This window comes from Corvus brachyrhynchos, unplaced genomic scaffold (assembly GCF_000691975.1).
Source record: "Corvus brachyrhynchos isolate BGI_N302 unplaced genomic scaffold, ASM69197v1 scaffold213, whole genome shotgun sequence".
Lineage (NCBI taxonomy): Eukaryota > Metazoa > Chordata > Aves > Passeriformes > Corvidae > Corvus > Corvus brachyrhynchos.
Window position 1 is genome coordinate 1,082,805 of NW_008237233.1, and position 17,569 is coordinate 1,100,373.

The 17,569-nt window shown below is 35.3% G+C and overlaps 1 protein-coding gene across 1 annotated transcript in view; it reads right to left on the reverse strand.

Annotated features, from left to right (window-relative positions):
• ADGRV1 (adhesion G protein-coupled receptor V1) overlaps positions 1–17,343 on the reverse strand; it is a 269,849-nt gene extending 252,506 nt beyond the window's left edge. The window contains 6 exon segments of the mRNA XM_017729530.1: positions 361–474; positions 1,799–1,903; positions 2,948–3,043; positions 4,125–4,274; positions 5,185–5,369; positions 17,106–17,343. Coding sequence (XP_017585019.1) covers positions 361–474; positions 1,799–1,903; positions 2,948–3,043; positions 4,125–4,274; positions 5,185–5,369; positions 17,106–17,127 — 672 coding nt within the window. The 5' untranslated portion in view covers positions 17,128–17,343.
• Positions 17,344–17,569: the final 226 nt, after the last annotated feature.

Here is a 17,569-nt window from a genome sequence, read left to right on the forward strand (position 1 = left end):
GAACCTGTACCTAGTTAAGGAACATCATCCTTGACAATACAACAACCTCAGTATTCCATCTGAATAAAAATATAATGCTTTCTTGATTATTTATACTGTAACTGTATAGCACCTCACAGATCTACTCAGAGCAGTCTGGGTATGTTCAGAAACTGAAAATATTATTTGATTAGAAATACTGAGGCAGCATTACAAAGATAAAATGATAGCCCACAGAGACAAAACTGAGCTTTATGAAGCAGAAGCACTTGTAGCCCTGTTTAAACCAATAATTTTTGTAACATAATATACAAAGTTCCTCCAGAACAGCAAGCAGTTAATCTATATATCCAAGCCAAAAACAAAGTAGCTTGTTTTTACCTGATCATCAAGCACTGTTAAATTATAAATCAACACTGATCTCCCAGGGGTAAATGTAATATTTCCTCTGGCTGGACTTAAGTCTTCTTCAGCTGAGTTTGGTCCATCTTCTATCTGCAAATAAGTGATTTTTTTGATAAGAAATATACAGAGAACGTGTAAAAATCTAGTACAATGGCCAATATACAGTGTGTGAAATGCATAACAAATTACTATTTATTCAGTCACCTCCTGATCATATGCACACACATCCAGTTGTGAAAATTGACTCTTTTTTGGCAGATGGAGTAAATCAGGGTAGGCACTCTGAAGAAATTATGTATTCCCAGAGAAAGGGGAAGAAAACTACTTCCATACAGGCCTTTGAGAACATCTATTGATGCATAACGGGTTCTTTTAAATTACAGAAAGGGTAGTCTTTCTTTTTAAATTTAATTAGCATTTCCTAATCACTTCCTAGACAAAATAATAGCAGTTACTGGTTTGGTGACCTTTGTGTCTTGACTTGTGATACTAAGGAAATTACAGTTAATACTAAAACCTAAAAAAATAGTAAGACCCCTAGAGGCAATATGTTAGAGTTTTGGTTTAGAAAATCTTGTAAATTTTTTTCAACATATGTACATAAACTACATTCTGAGATGAATCTGATGAACTGTGCAGATAACAAAATTTACTGGATTTTAAAACAAACATATCTGCAATAAATAACATAAAGAATCTCATGCTGTACATCATCTATACATTCTGTATTTAGTATGCAATAACGTCCAGTACAAAACTTTTGAGATTGTGACACATCTAGATTAAATCTTTGATGACAACTGATAAAGGAATTTTGATATAAAAAACAATTACCTGTAATTTTAAAGAATGTAATAGAATCAGAACAAGACAAGGAAAAAATCCCCCCTCTCACAACAAAGGCAATACGTATATCCCATTCAAATTAAGTATGTGAATAATGGCCTAAATATTCAAGTAATGATTTCGAAAGGTTGAAATGTCTGGGAATTCAAAAACAATCTTACAGATACAGAATTTCACTAAATATTGAGCTCTACATTTACATATTTGAAGGTGGCACAAGCATTAAAGAGTCAGGTGCTTATAAATTTTGAAGAAATACACAAGAAATTTCTTACATACTCAATAGACATTGTTTGTTAATAATACCAACTAATGCTGCCTCAGATATCTTCCTAAACGACAGAGAATACTAATTTTTTTAATATACCTTCATTTTTCCTTAGATTAAGCAGTTAGGTAACTGCAATGTTTTCCATTTGAAAGGTAATATATTTCCATTTTATGAAAAAGAATTTAAAAATGTAAACATTTAGTCCTTTCACTTTAATAAACACTTTGATAAACTATGATTATGGCCTCACAGTTTCATCTAATAGACAAAGGTATGAAGCCTTTTTGATAAACTCACCTCAAAAGTTACAATGACCGTCCCGTAGGTTCCTCTCTCCCTAATTAGAGTGAGAGGCACGAATTCATTTCTGCCCCTAGGCTCATTCACTGTGATTAAGGCAGACTAATAAGGAAGAAAAGGGCAGGCAATAAGGCACAGATCAAATATCACAGCAGAAGCAAGAAACTGTTACCATAGAAATACCAAACTCCCACAGACAACCCAATCCACAAACCAGTCCGCTGACGGCATACATATCGTAGCAACCAATTAGTTCAGCTAATAAAAAGCTTGGAAAGTTTCAGATTAAAAAAAAATCATAATGTATGTAGAACGGGTTTTCTTGTGGGTTTTTTTTTTTGTTTTTTTGTAAATGAGCATAGTTACCATATACTAAGCACTGGCATATGAGCACCTGTTTAAAGTAATTCCTAACCCTGTTAAAAATAGGTTTTCTCCATTAAAAACTCCTTTGTTAGATAACTAGATAATGGACTCCGTCTATCAAACAGCTGCAGCTAAGATATTTCAAAGAATTACAGCACTTCAGGGAGCAGTGTGGTTTAATACAGTGGTGCTAACATTTCTTATATTGGATTTTTTTCAGGGAAGTCTTCTAAAAAGTATACTGCCACAATGCCAGCAATAAAGCACAGCTTCTTGTTCTACTAACACAAACTTTGTATTATTGCAAATATCCTCCATACCACTAGAGTCACAACACTGTCTTATCCCCAGAAGGTATTATATTATGATGCTGCTCTCACAGCTTGCACACCTGAGAAAAATGTGTATATTCTTGAAATTTCCAAGCTGTGTCTTTAACTTTTCTATGGTATTAGTCCTCACTTCCTCCATACGATATTGAGGGGCAGTGGGACTGAACAATATTTAAAAGCTTTACATTTAGATGAGCAACATAGATATTCATCCAAGTTTGAGGATCTCAGGCAACATCTCAACACCTAAAAGCCTATAGAAATATTAAAGCTGAATATATGTATGAATTACATACATATGTACGAATTATCTCTAGAGATGTTTTTCAGAGATGTAACTCAGCATCTGTTTTCAAAGGACTTGGGTGAATAACTAACCAGCATCCTTGACAATTTCAACTCTATGTTTTCTAAAATGTTCTAAAATATACCATATAAAAAGTCGTACCATGTTAAAAGAAATTATTCCAAAGGCATTGTCATTTGATAAGATTGTTACAGTGACAGATTTGGGTGAGCCAAGCTTTATCCTTGCAGATGGTTTCTAAAATTAAAACCAAAATAAGGTATTAAGTATGGTGATGAAAAAAAATAGGCATTTTGATTTTACTGTCTTTTAAGAGTTAATATTAGCTTACAAAAAATGTTGTCTTTTTATTATATATCACAATGAAAATTGTTTAAAGCAATAGAATGCACTAAAATAATTCTTAATTACTGTGGAAATACACTCTACACAGTCAACAATAAATTTCTTGAAACAAATTTTGCAAATGATTAACAATGGTTTAACAATTATTAACAGCATATCAATAGGAAACCATATATGAAGCATTTAACAATGACAGGAATTCCAAAGTTGTTCTTTTTTCCCTAACATTTGTATAAAACTGAAACTTTGAAGCTATTATAGTGGGATACCAGCTAAAGGATATACTGGGATAACAGCTTTAAGAAGCAGATATTTATAGCACTGTAAAATTGAGATACCTTTACAAATCAAAGTAAGAAGGAAGGGAAAATACGCATTTTTATATTCATTGCAAACATTCCCATAGATGTGTAATAATTGGCAATGAAATAGAAAATTTATCTTTACAAAACTGACATCTTAGCCATGAACTGTTAGCTAAAAAAACGTGAATGCGAACCTCTCTCATGCAGCATGAGACAGAACAATATGAAGAAATTTATTCGTAAGTACTTATAAAATTGTTTGGGTTTAGATAAGCCACATTTAAGCTCTGCTTCTGGAGGACTGGAAGTCATCCTCTTTTTCTGCTACTTCCACCCTCTCCTCCAGGCACATGCTAGGCAGGAAAACAGGAAAGGCTGAGTCTTCACAATCTAAATCTTCTGGGCTCTAGTACACCTTCAAACATCCACAGCTGAATGCAGTGCCTGCTTAAGTGTCAGGCACAGCAACATGACACAGAGACATCCACAGAAATGCAAACTTTCTGAAGGGCAATAAGCACCATCCTGCTCAGACTCCAGATTTTAGTTCTTACCTATTACTGCTCATGAGCAGTAAGACTACTCTGAAACCTATTAAATATCATTTGTCTATATTAGATTACCCAGTGTTTTCTGTGGAATAGATAAACTGAAAAATTGAGACTTACCAGTAGTGTCAAGTGAAATGTGAATGTCTCATCAGCCTCTGGAAGATCATCATCACAGACAGATATATATACTGTTCGGTTTGTTTCCGTATCAGGTATAAATGCAGCTGCATATGTGTCAAAAAAGTCTCCTGTATTTTCTCCATAAATCTGCAATAAACACACAACAAAATGTCACCTCCTTCTTCTCTAAGTATCTTCTATATTATCATTCTAGACTCATTCAAATCTCTTTTCTGAACATAAGTCTTCCCACAATTTCCCCTGCTGTCATACAGTTAATTTCTGGACAGAAGGTACATGGATAAAAACCCATTTTATTCATGCTGAGTAAACAGGTGAAAAAAAACCCAATAAAACAACAGAACACTTTATTCAGAACCATTTACGACTTCCTTCCCTGCAATTGGGTATGTTTTGCATAATGCACCATATGAAAAGTTTTTGTATTGAAAAAGCTATGCCTGTACAGGAAGCACTGATCACCTCATAACACTCTACATGAATTAAACTTACCTTAGGATGTAACTGCCTTCTGCCTTCCATTCTAAGCACTGGAAGGAGCCTAGGCATTCAACCTAGATTAACAATTTGATCACCAAAGTTGGCAAGATTAAGTCTTCCATGAAAAACTTCCCTCCTTTCATCTCAGTGAATTTTTTCAAGAAGAAAATTCCCCTGATTCTACTGTAAGTGAGGTGGTTAGAGGAGAGACTAGAAAGGCAGTCATGTCAAAATAGCAAAGGGTCTAGACTAAGTTTACAGTTGGGCACTGAGACTAAATGGAGAGAAGCCACTGAACCAGCATAGCTGCCACACCTGAATCATCCTTCTTAGAAGCTAAAGGCTTGAAATAACCATTGTGAAAAAGACTATTCTTCCTTTCAGAACAGTGAAATTACAAGTTCAGAGAAGAGGAAACAGGTTTCTTTGTGGCTCTCACTTGTCTGTCTTATCAGTTATACTCACAACTTTCCATGTACCTGAGCCCACACTTCCCAAAAAGCCCTTCAGAAAGTTATCCACAGTTACTGAGAATATCACTGCCATGGTTTCTTACCGACACAACTGCTGTGATGTTAGCAGGCTTCCCTGTCCTTTCAATCACAAGACGTATAACAGTTGTACTTGTTTCATTGACTACAAATTCTGTTTGTCCACTGAACTTCACTTCTGTTTCTCCAGATGTGAAATGAATGAATAATGCTAAAAGCAAATAAACTAATAAAGAAGCAGAGGGCATCCCTATAGAAAAAAAATATTAAAAATAAATTGTGAATCTAAAATACACAAAGCATTCATGGTTGACCTTACCATTCCAGTTGACCCCTCTCAACTCTTTAAATACCATGATCATCTTGTGAGTTTAAGAAATGCGATTAAAACATGCATAGGTCTCCACTACAATCAAATCATATGATGTAATTATCATGAGTATCTAATTCTATTTTCATAATTTTAATTTAGTGATTTTCTAGACAGTATTTATTGACTTCTTCAAGTGGAGGAATAAAGAACTTCTTTTAAGAAAAAACCCGATGAAATTACCACAACTTTTTTTCATTTTCAATCAACAAAAAATTGGCTTCAAGGTTGACAGTTCCATTTCCATTTTCTTTGCTCTCTAGACTGTATTTAAAAATACACAAAAAATTACAGGAAGGCTGAAGGATTGGATACTTGCAGTCATCACACAGATCATTTTCTGACATCTTATTCACCATTAAATATTCTTACACATTTGCATATTCACTTGAGTCTTTTCTTATCCCATAATGCTTTCACGTGTTCCTGTCCCTGACAACCACTGTGATATTTTTAAATGCCACTGCAGTCTTTGTACAGCCAGGCTTCTACTTCTATTTCTTTCTGCAAAATGTCTAGTATTTTCTATTAAGATATACAAACTTAAAACTAAGGTGGTTCATTTCTCTTACATTGGAGTCCAGTTTTGTGATGTAAAATATGATTTTAAGTCCCAGTGAAGTCATCAGGTGTTGATACTGTGAAAGATGCACTTTTAAAAGAGTCTGACACAAAAAATTTCAAATGGTTGCATTTTTCTGCAGAGGCTTACATTGTACACTGCAGACCAGAAATGAGAACATGGATGCTGGATAGGGCAAATTGCTGACAAAAGGAACTTAGCCGTCTTGGAAAAAGCCAAGAGAACAAAGTTGTGCTCTAAACACCAAAATGCATTACAACATCATGTAATTGAATTAGTTCCCTCACCAAGCTTCTTTTAATCTGTGGTCGTTATTTTATACTATTACTTTTTAAAATTTCTGTACAAGATACAAGCAGAATTTGTGTAATTAAATATATAAATAAAATGTCACTTTGCTTAAAATAATCCTTCCAAGTGTTACAATTACTGGACAAATCTGGTCAATCACAGTTGTATAAATTGTACAGAACATACTACATTAATATTTGTATATTAATAACATTTAAAATCAGACATGTTTGCAAAGCACTTGCTCTCATTTTTTATGAGCGGCAGTTACTAATATTTAGTCATAAATTATCAGCAAAACAGTAAATGTCATGAGTACACTGAAACACATCTTTGTGCGTCAAATTTGAATCAGAACTGAGGTCTAACACATACTCTGAATGTTTTATGTTTGCAGTCAGGTAGTTTTAATCCCGGACTGAACAGAGAATAATAGTTTCAGGAGACCACTAAAACTAACAGAACTTCAGAAAGACTTCAAGTCTTTGATTCATCTTTCAACAAATTCTGGGCAAGGATAAATTTTATGTTGTGAGAACTCGAAAGAAACTGCTTTCAGGCTAGCTAAAGAACAAAAAGATCCACAGACATGGCATATTAACGAAGTATAACTTGGAAATACAGTCAAGAAAAACTATCAATGTTTTTCGGAATACCCTCAAGCAAAGACTGGTGGGTTGACAAAGTAAGTTGATTTTAACTGCCTGTAACAATAAATTCACCTAAATCTGTTGAACATCACAGAGGGAACAGCCGAACAAAAAAAGTGCAAAAAATCAGGAATAACTATTTTCTCTATTCCTTTCACCACCCACTTGAACAGTGTCTGATTATTTCTGAAAAAAAAATGTCACACAGTAGAATAATTTTGCTGCATAGCTTCACACTACTCTAAACTTTTATTACCAGGAACACAGTCCTTCAAGATATCCATGGGTCTTATTGGGAATTCAGTGTGTAACAGTCTGACAGAAACAATGCTTGATTCTCACGTATCTATCCATTCAGTAATTCTAGTGCAGCAAAATCTTACAGTGGGAAGCAAAGATAAAATATATATACATAAATCCCCTGGGATTTAAAATTATCAAATGTAGTAATTTGCAAGGTATTTTTTCTGGTTTTATGTGGAACTGCTCTAAAAAAAAAAACAAACAAACAAAAAAAACCTCCAAGCTGGAAAGAGAAGAGTTGTCTAACCTTTGTAAACTCTCAGACAATTACACTGTCTGCAGATGCAGGCATAATCCATACTAAACTGAGGAATTTGTTGACCTTTTAGCTTCAGGTGTTACCTTGTCATAGACTTCACCAGTACCTTCCCACAGTACATGCTTCTAGTAAATAATACTGAAAACATGATCCTTGAGGGCAAGATTAAGAAGTTTAGAATTACTTGAATTCTATTACTTCTACTAGAGAGCATTCTAAAACTATAGGATTACTCCTGCGGAACAAGAGAAGTTTCACAATCATACCATCAATTATTCAGTTGGTGCGTATCCTTCCTTGTTATGTTATTTGTACTAAGATTTACTTCGCACAGTCTGCCAGAAGTAGTTTTTACTCTGTTTATATAAACGAAACTCTGAAAATCATGATTACTTTTTAAAATTGATGCGATGTAATAAAAATAACATGCATCTAGACGTAGAGAATGCAGAAAAAAATTATTCAAATAGCTGAAAACATATTACAGGTCCCAGTATTTTACTTTATTAAAAATGAACTCACTTTGTACACTAAATTCCTCTGTAAATTTATATGGGAACATGTGGATACAAAAATGCTGTTAGCAAGAAATTTTCCTGCTTCTTTATAAGCCCGTGAGATACTTTTCTCTCTCACGAAGTTAGTAGCAGAGTTCTATAAACTATGATCACCTGCGACCTTGCAAAGCCTTGTTTATGGTACAGTAGAAGAATATTTTGACAATGGATGTTTTAGGATTTTAGCCAATCACCCCAGGGGGTGGCTGATCCTTTGATCAATTAGACTATGAAGAAAAAAGTCTATAAAAGAGTTTGTAAAATAATTCAATCAATCAATCAATCTTGCTGCACAATTCCTGCCTGCTGGATCTCTCTCCTCCTCCCTATGGCTGCGGGATACAGTAATAGGAACACAGTCTGTTCTTTATTAAATATATTGCATGAAGTTCAGTAGAAGCTTTTGCAAGATCAGGGATTACATGAGGACCCTTCCTTACTTCCCTCACCTCATTAAACCACTGGTGACTAATTTGTAACTTGTTTTTTAAATTAAGCTGAAACTCTAGTCCTTGATCACTGATAAATTTTGGTAAACCATACATTTGGTGATCAAACACTCCCCTCTGTTTCAGCTAAATATTATTGAGTTAATTTCTCTCCATCCAGGATATTGAGATAGTCTAGTTAGCTTAATGTACGAAAGTCAGTAAAATGTTTTTATAACAACAACAAGCAATAGAGTATCACATATCTTTAGAGAATGTTCAAATCAATGGATTAACTATTCTGTTACCATGTTCTGACTCGAGCCATTTCAAATAATCATTTGTAGTATCAGTGGTAGTTTGAAACAATGCTATGTACTGAGGCCTAGATGATGTTTCTAAGTGGTTTATAATAAAAGTTTCTGGATTAAAGGATTTTAAAAGTATAAAGTCCCATTCCTCAACCCTATAGTTTTAAAAAGTAAAGTCATGATCACTAACTCACATTTTCTTTTAGCATACATCTTATGGCACTTTTTGAAGCCCATTTGTATTTTCCACTAAAATACAGAATACTAGTGTGGAATCTAACAAATCATACACTGATTCCACACAGTAATTTCCACAGTAATGTCACCATTTATATAAGGAATACCATTTCACCCTGTTGTCCAGTTGGAGCCAAGGTAGGCTTATGAAACTGGTGAATCACCAGGAGTAGCTTGCTGTTCCCAGTAATTTTCTGGAACAAATTTCAGATGAAGACTTTAAGGTTTATAAAGAATGAATGGTCTTTTCTGCAGATTTTTACACTGGCTTCTGTGCTTAAGTTAAACCCTTAAGAATGAAAAGATCTCCTGGCTATTTACTTTGAAGTATGAGGGAATCTATAGCCTAATGAAACATAGAGAGATCAAGAAGGGAAATGAAGACTGCTCCAGATTAAAAATCTGAAATGAAATAAGCATAAAATGCCAGATAGGAAGTGGAAAGTGGCAAAAGAAAGAGGGTTCACTAACAAAGAAGCAGACGGAACAAGTGATTACGTATCCTCTACCTCAGAGTTGTCACTGCTGTTTACAGGAGAAGCAACAAGCTGAAGCAGCACCGTTCCCACCCAGCGGCTACAACTTGGTTACCACTGCCCATCATCACACAACTCACTGTATATTTGTAAAGCCCACAGACACAGAGGAGCAAGAGTAAGTGCACTTTTCACTCACTGTCCTTGTCTACTCCCTGTGATTACAAATACCCAGCCAAGTCAAACATTAAAAAACTGGCATGCCTATTACTTTGCATTGAGTACAGTATTACAGCTATCAGTGGTTGCCAGAGAGAAATCTATTCACAGCAGAGATGTCAGCACCCAGCAGCATCTTTGGCTGAATACAATGGGAGACAGATACATGTGCTCTTTCATATGTAAAGAGGTGATTCTCTGTAGTACACAGGAACAGCACGGAGCAAGAAGTTTCACAAGGCCATTGCCATTGCTGCACCTGTTGTAGAAACATATTAAAACCATGCATATTTTCAGTATTTTTATTTTAGGCGTTCTCAGAATCTCTTGACATTGACAACAATATTGGAGAACAACGTTAGAAAACAGCAGGGATTAAAATAAATTTGATTTACTAAAATTCTCCTTTCTATGTTGTCAAGGTTCCAAATTAAAAGAGAAATATTTTATTTCAGACTAGGTTTTGCCTAGCCTCAAAGTTCCCACAGTTCACACATATGAAAAGGAGGACACAACAAAACTTGGCGTATGGAAAGCAGGCATTACCCAAGCCTGCTCTGCTGGTTGTTGTTCCTTCTTTGCTTCGGGCTTTTTGTTTAGATGTGGAATAAGTAAGTCTCTCACTCTAATACAGACTGAAGAAGAGAGTTTTCCAAAAGTACCATTTCAAAACAATATCTGCTTATATCCCTTTTTTGCCTTCAACCTACTTCAAGGTGAATAAACAGTGAGATTATACTGCCTTTGTCTGCATCCCTGGACTATGCTAATAGTTGCAGAGTCTATCTCACCAGTTTTCATGAGCATTCTTCAGTGTTACTGAATGTCTTTGCTTCCAGTTCTTCTACGTTTTCCTGTCTTTCTCTATTACAAAGACATGTCAGATACCTGACATTGCCCTTCTTATTACTAACACTGGAAATCCCTTGGTCAGCTTTCACTATCTTGAAGTTTTTGGTCTCAGTTGCCTACTTCCCTAGTCACTACTGCTGTCTTGATAGAACAGTACCGCAGCACATCAGGTGCTAAAAAGATTTATCTGCATTTAACATTGATGACAGTGACATCAGTCAATTATTCCCCTGACCACTTCCTTTCTAACAGTTGCACCTTTTTTTTTTTTAATCTTGTTCTGTATTACCATATGTATTACTGGGAAAGGTGAATTTAATGAAACCTGAACAACTTCATATAATTCTTGCTCATTCAATTATCCCCTCTTGGAAAAGGCGTGCACTCTTCAAAATAGACATCTTATCCTAAGGAAGAAAATACACTTAACTTGCCTGCCATTATATTTATATTTACTAGTCAGAAAGGTACATCTATCATCACAGCCAGGAACCAATACATAAAGCAGTAAATCTGCAAGCTGAGGCCAAGACAAAGGCATAAGGAGGAATCCAAATCATCTCACCCTGTTATTAGAGGTCACTCAGAGTTAAAAAGCGTAAGAAGTCCAGACTACCCCTTGCAAGTTTTCCAGCAATTTCTTTTTTATTTTCTCAGAAGAACTTGAGTGGATCTAAACTGTATTATTAATTTTTAAGTTCTAAAATATGTAATCATCACTGGAGAACCAAATGTTATCTCTTATGCCAGGGAATGCTAGAGATTTTCTGAGGTAACCACTTGCTACAATTCTGAGCCGCGGATAACGGGCAAAACTCTCAAGCAGTGTTGTATCCAGTACTTCCAGCAGCAAGCAGAAGGTCTTCTACAAAAATCTGCAGTTATCTTATAATTTTCAAGTCAAACAGAGAACCAGGAAATAATTTTGACTAGCTGTAAAATCTGGATTATTTTTACCCACAGTACCTCCAATGTAACAACTTGGAGCTAATTAAGGTTACTTTAAATTTAGAACAGAGATCAGAGTCTGATGCAAATAAAATTTGGCAGAAATCTGCTACTTAACAATGTTGAGAAATACATTAGTAAGGATCTGAGTTTGCTTTATGTTCAAGCACACTGACTTCACCTGCAGAGCTTTCAATTTATCTCACACAACTGACAAGAATCTATTCATATATAGGCCTGCCTACATACTGTTAAAAGCAAGACAGTATTTATGAACAGTTCTACTTACAGTATAAATTTAAGCAAAAGGTAAAGATATAGTTTTCAGCTCCACACTGGAAATCATTTTCCACCCATGTAGTTGTAATGAAAACAGTATAACATCTTTCACTGACAGAAATCAATTTGCAGGGTACTCCAGAACCAGAGCTAGATTTTTACCTAGGTATTTTGCACCAAGTAACTGTAACTTCAGACACTGTAAGCATTTATACCCTCTCTCAAGCTGGTTTTTGCACCAAAAAGAAAGGAGATTAAAAAAACAACAATAAACCAAAAACCAACAACCAAACTGAATCAAAACCAAGGGACTGACCCACTAAGATGCCTAACACTCCCAGCTCATACTTGTAGAAGTAACTTCATGATTGAGCATGCCACAGGATCAGGCTCTTAACACATAAGGAACCAGAAATACAGCTGATGAAGGTCTGCAGGCTTCACTGCAAATCAGCCATTTATTATACTTAAGTATAATCTGAACTTCCACAACAATTTCCATTTGTACTCAATTTTGGAGGTTTTTTGCATGTCCTCAACACTCTTATTTAACATATGTTGAGAACATATGTTGGGAGCCGAGGACAAAACTATCACAGTTTCAAATACCTAGTACCTGCTGTAAATCAATTTCCATGGCCTGAATAAACAGTACATACCAGAAAAAGAAATCATGGTTTTCTGCAGTACAGTGGTAATTTTTTTCACTTAAAACTAAAGTCATCCTAAATCAGTGCTTTACACGTAATGTTATTGCAAGAAAAAAACCCAAAACTTTAGGGTACAGAACAGCAAAATTAGAGCCTCATGGCAAGGATTAGATGGCATTGTTTCAGGTACACCGACAGAACTCTTGCTATCCACAATGGATTCTTACTATTTAATACACATGTATGAGCCAAACAGAATTTTTAACGTGTTGCCTAATTATCACAGTAATTGAATCAGTGAGATTTTCTTGAGTTCAAAAAAGGGTATTACTAAATACAAGAATTTAAGGCATACATAAAACAAGGTTCTTTTCTACAGTAAAATGTATTCATTTTTCATTAGATTGCAACAAATTATATTGACTTAATTAAAGAATCTGTGTGTTGCAGTCCCCCAAAGACTTCTTTCTGTAGAATTAAAAATACATTTGTGTAATTTGTAAAGATGATTAGCATGGGGCCCTCACTCTAATCTATACTGTGGATTAATCTCTTAAATCTGGGCAATCCGTTTTTAGATAAAACGCATGATAAAGTATTTATTTCTCAGAGAAGAGAACTCCTTAAGCAAAATTTGTTTGGAACCAAAGCCTTTTTACACTACCTTTATCACGTATGCTGCTTTGCCTGGCTTTCTAAACCTTTTAACTCATGTCACAATTTAATAATCACTATTTAATAATTATAATTATTCCCCTATTAACTGGATGTTTCTTGTTGTTCTTCTAAGGCACCCTGCAGCCCAAGACAAGGAAACCTCTTTGTTTATTAGTTATTTAAGACCAGCAACAATAACTATGCTGGAAAGAAAGGTGCTTTGAGAGGATTACACAAAACTAGTTCTCAACAGCACCAAGCCAAAAGCAGCGAATTACAAACCCAAGTACTTCATTGCATGTAACCAAATTGGCTGGTTGAAATGCTAATTGCCTTTCAGCAAAGCTAAAGGCAGACAAGGGACCCTGAGCTTCAGAGAATGACAAGCATTTTTTACCCCACTTCTGCACCATTGTCTTCCTGAGAATTATTCAAAATCTATTCATAAAGGTAGCCCTTTTCCTAACCTTTAAAAATGTGGGAAATTTCTAAAGCTCTTACCAGTACCTCAGATCTGTTGGCCTGCCAAACCCATAACAGATGGCTGAATTAAGGCCATGTTAAATCCTTAATGAAGCAAAGCTTGAAACAATTCAAAGCAGTAACATATTGGACCAGTCCAGGATAAGTGACTGAGAAGTTTCTTTTGCCATCAGAAAATGAGAATTGTAACTGTATTCAAATTAATGAGTCTATACAAGATACAAGATTAGATAAACAAAAGTATCTCAGTATAGAAAAATATACATTGCTATTACATTCTACAGGAAATTCTGTCCTGATAAAAAAATCCACAAACATAAAAGCTGTGATAAACATGCAAAGCATCTTCTCTGTTGTTTAATTTTCCCAGATAAATTTAGCCTGTCAAATAGGCCTGTTTGAATAAGTACAGGCATACTTATCTTAACTGCAGCATTGGTTTGGATTTACAAATTATTTCAGTACAAGAAACTACAACTTTAGTTTTATAGGAAATAATCATAAGCCAATCTATGAAACATTTTTTTCATATTTGAGGTATATTTCAGAATTCACAGTTTGAAAATTCTTTCTGCAAGCTGCCTCAAGTTCTCATACGCAGAGTAAGCTAAATCTTGGAAGTGTTTATTTACACAAAGTATTTCCCAGTGAGATTATTCACTGAAAAAATAACTTAAGCAAATGAGACTTTGCAGACATTTGTGAAATCATTTGTGACTTGGTATTTTTTTTCTGAATAAAATATGTAACAGTGGGTCCACCTGGAGTAAGACAAATGGCCTGTACTATTGTTTCCTCCTGTCAAACTTTTTTTTTCCTTAAGAAATATTAATGTAGCTCCTATTAGATAGACATAATTCTTGAATTTGTGGAACTATGACAAATGCCTACAACTGACAGCAGTGGCTTTGTAAGATTCAATTTGATGATGGAGATATTATATAGCATCTGACTCTTAATGCACATTGAGAGAAGCTTTAAACAGTATGTATGCTTATTTGTAGAAAGGAAAAGAATTATTATATTCACCTCTATATACAAAAATTATTATACCTTAATTGGCCAGTCTTGTAGAGCTGAAATGCAAGCACAATTTCTACAAATGAATACAGCTGATCAAGAGGATTACACATGTAAAAATAGTTATATGTGTGATCATATTTTTAGAAGGTCAAGACCTAATAGTCCATAAGCAAATAATTTCAGCATATTCTTTTTATTTATTCTTGCCTACTACATTTTCATATTTCTTAGTGAACAACTAAACTGACCCGATACCAGCAACACCCTGGAAGAGTTTGGGATTATTCAGAAATAAAATTTAGCTAAATTGCATCAGATATCCTATCTCAAATAATAGCAAGAATCATACATACACTTTACTATTCTGATGCTTCCAAAACCACCTTGGACTAAAACACTTCAGATGTAGCTGAGACAATTTTTAAATCACTCTTTCTTCAAAGTGTGATGCAATGGCATACTTTTCCAATTTTTCAATGAAACATTCTAAAATTAAAGTTCTGTTAAGCTTATAGACCACTTTTAAACTGATAAAAAATCCCCTCACTGTTATCATGACACAGTTCTGAACAACTACGGTAGCTGTGTAACAATATCAAAGGTGATTTGTGGGTCATCAATATTTTTCTCTCAAATTGCTACAAATCATTGGTACACAATGAATGAGATCCTCACAGACCTCTGTAGTGATGCTCTTCTTTAGTGTTATACAACTAAAGGAATATGCTTTCACAGCTTTTCCAACAGTTCAATTTCTGTCATCATATTTACATGCTAATTAAAATATTCATGTAAGCATTTGTAGATTTAGGCACTCTATTTTTTTAAATGCAATTCCAAAGCGAATAAAACCCCCTTGAAGATAATAAGCTTAAATAACAAAATTCCATAGGTAGTAGAGATCTTAATACATGCTATGATTTAGACCCAGTTCTGAAAATTTCTTTTAAATAAGGCTCACGAGAGCTTCTCAGGGAAGAATTGCACAGTAGATTTGAATGCATGAGGATAGATCTCATTCACTAGTACCAACAATTTGAAACACGTCCAGCACTATTTTTCAACCTTCAAAATGCTGACAGCACAAATAAACTGCCCAGCACTAGCCTTCACAAAAACAGAGACCATGTTTTCCCATCAATTTTCATGTGTCCAGGACACAGACCACACTTACAAGCTAATAAGCATGTGCTCCCATTATCAGTGTTAATTAATTTGCTCAGATGTAAATTTAGTAAACATCATTGATTTCTTCATATAAAGCTCTTAAAACACAAAAGCGTATTTGAAAACAGCTAAAGTGCAAAAACTGTGCTTTGGAAATCAATAACAACATAAACCCCCATAACAACAACAGATTAGAAATAGTATATCCTTGAAATGTGGTAGCTCTTATATTATCAAACATTTGGCCATTTCAATTCTAAGCCTATTATACCACAAATTATTTGATTTCCTCAGGAATCTGGTTCTTTTGGGTCTTTCCACAGGGAAACACTGAAATCTGTTTAGTAAGAGAAGCTTGTTTTAGGCTTAAGGGACAGATAAACTAAATATATCACATTCTACCTTCAGTTATTAAACTGCCCTCATGGCTGAGTCCCAAAATGCTGAGTACTTAACTGAAAGACCTCTTCTAGAAAATGTGTGTAAAAAACACCAAAAACCAAAACACTTTTGGCTTCTATATAATGAATAACATTTTTAAAAATCACATGTTATTTCACATCTGCGCTATAAAGCAATTACAGACTCATTAAAAAACAGTGACTGATTTTTGGCAAGCAGTTCCATATACACTTGATCTTAACTTTATCTGGGTTAACAAAAGTGAATTATGCAATGTCTTATATAGAATCAATACACCAAAAGCAAGAAGCAAAAGCAGTATTTCTAAGTGTAATCACTTCCACATCATATTGTAATTACTAATGTTTAAAACTCATTCCTTATTAGATGATTATTTGAAAAATTCATTCTTTCAACTCACTCTCCTTTAAAATACAGTGTACAAGCAGCTCCTCCACTTCTATTTTCACCTAATTACACTGCCAATTAATGTTTTGTTCTTTTTTGAGAGTCAAAAATTTTCAGCTTTAGACTGAGCTGCATCCTGATAGCATCCCCTGAGAACAGGATTTTCCATTGGAAAGACTATTGTCTCCACCTGCCCGGCTTTGCAGAGCAGAAAGACGAGCTGCTGGAACAACAGAAACCTTAGCAGACTCTCACCCTCCAGCAGCCCCTCATGGATGAGCGACATACTCAGTTTCTGCTGCTGCTAAACCACGTCCCTGCTGCAACAGGTGCTGCCTGCAGAGCCCTTGGGCTGGACAGGGAACATCTCTGCAGCTGAAACAGGATGCTTCCAAAGCAACTACCGTCTCAGACAGAGGGACAACAAACCTACCTGGACCCTGGGGTATGAACATTCGCGTCTTCTGGACTCTGCCAGCCGCCTGCACACCCTCTGTCACTCACGCATTATGCATTCCCGTCTCCTACTCCTCCCTCCCTCCGTTCTGCGCAGCGTCCATCACTCTCCTCCCTCTCCTGACTGCTGCTGCCTTCCCACTGCTGTGGAGATAAAAAGGGGCGGGATGGTAGAGTACAAAATTTTTTCAAAGCCCAGCAATTACTGCTGCACTGCTGTAGTTAAGACAGAGTCAGCCCCTCCCGCCACCGCCTTGGCAGGGCTTCCACTCAACATATCTTCTGTTTTATTACTGTGCACAGCAAAACTGGCAGGTTTTATTATTGGATGATGACAGATTATGGATTCAAGTTCTCAGTGCCACCCAAACATGCAGCTCATCTTAATTCACAGCTATTCAGTGCTCTGGATGGAGAAACAATTCTCTGTTAGAGAAACAA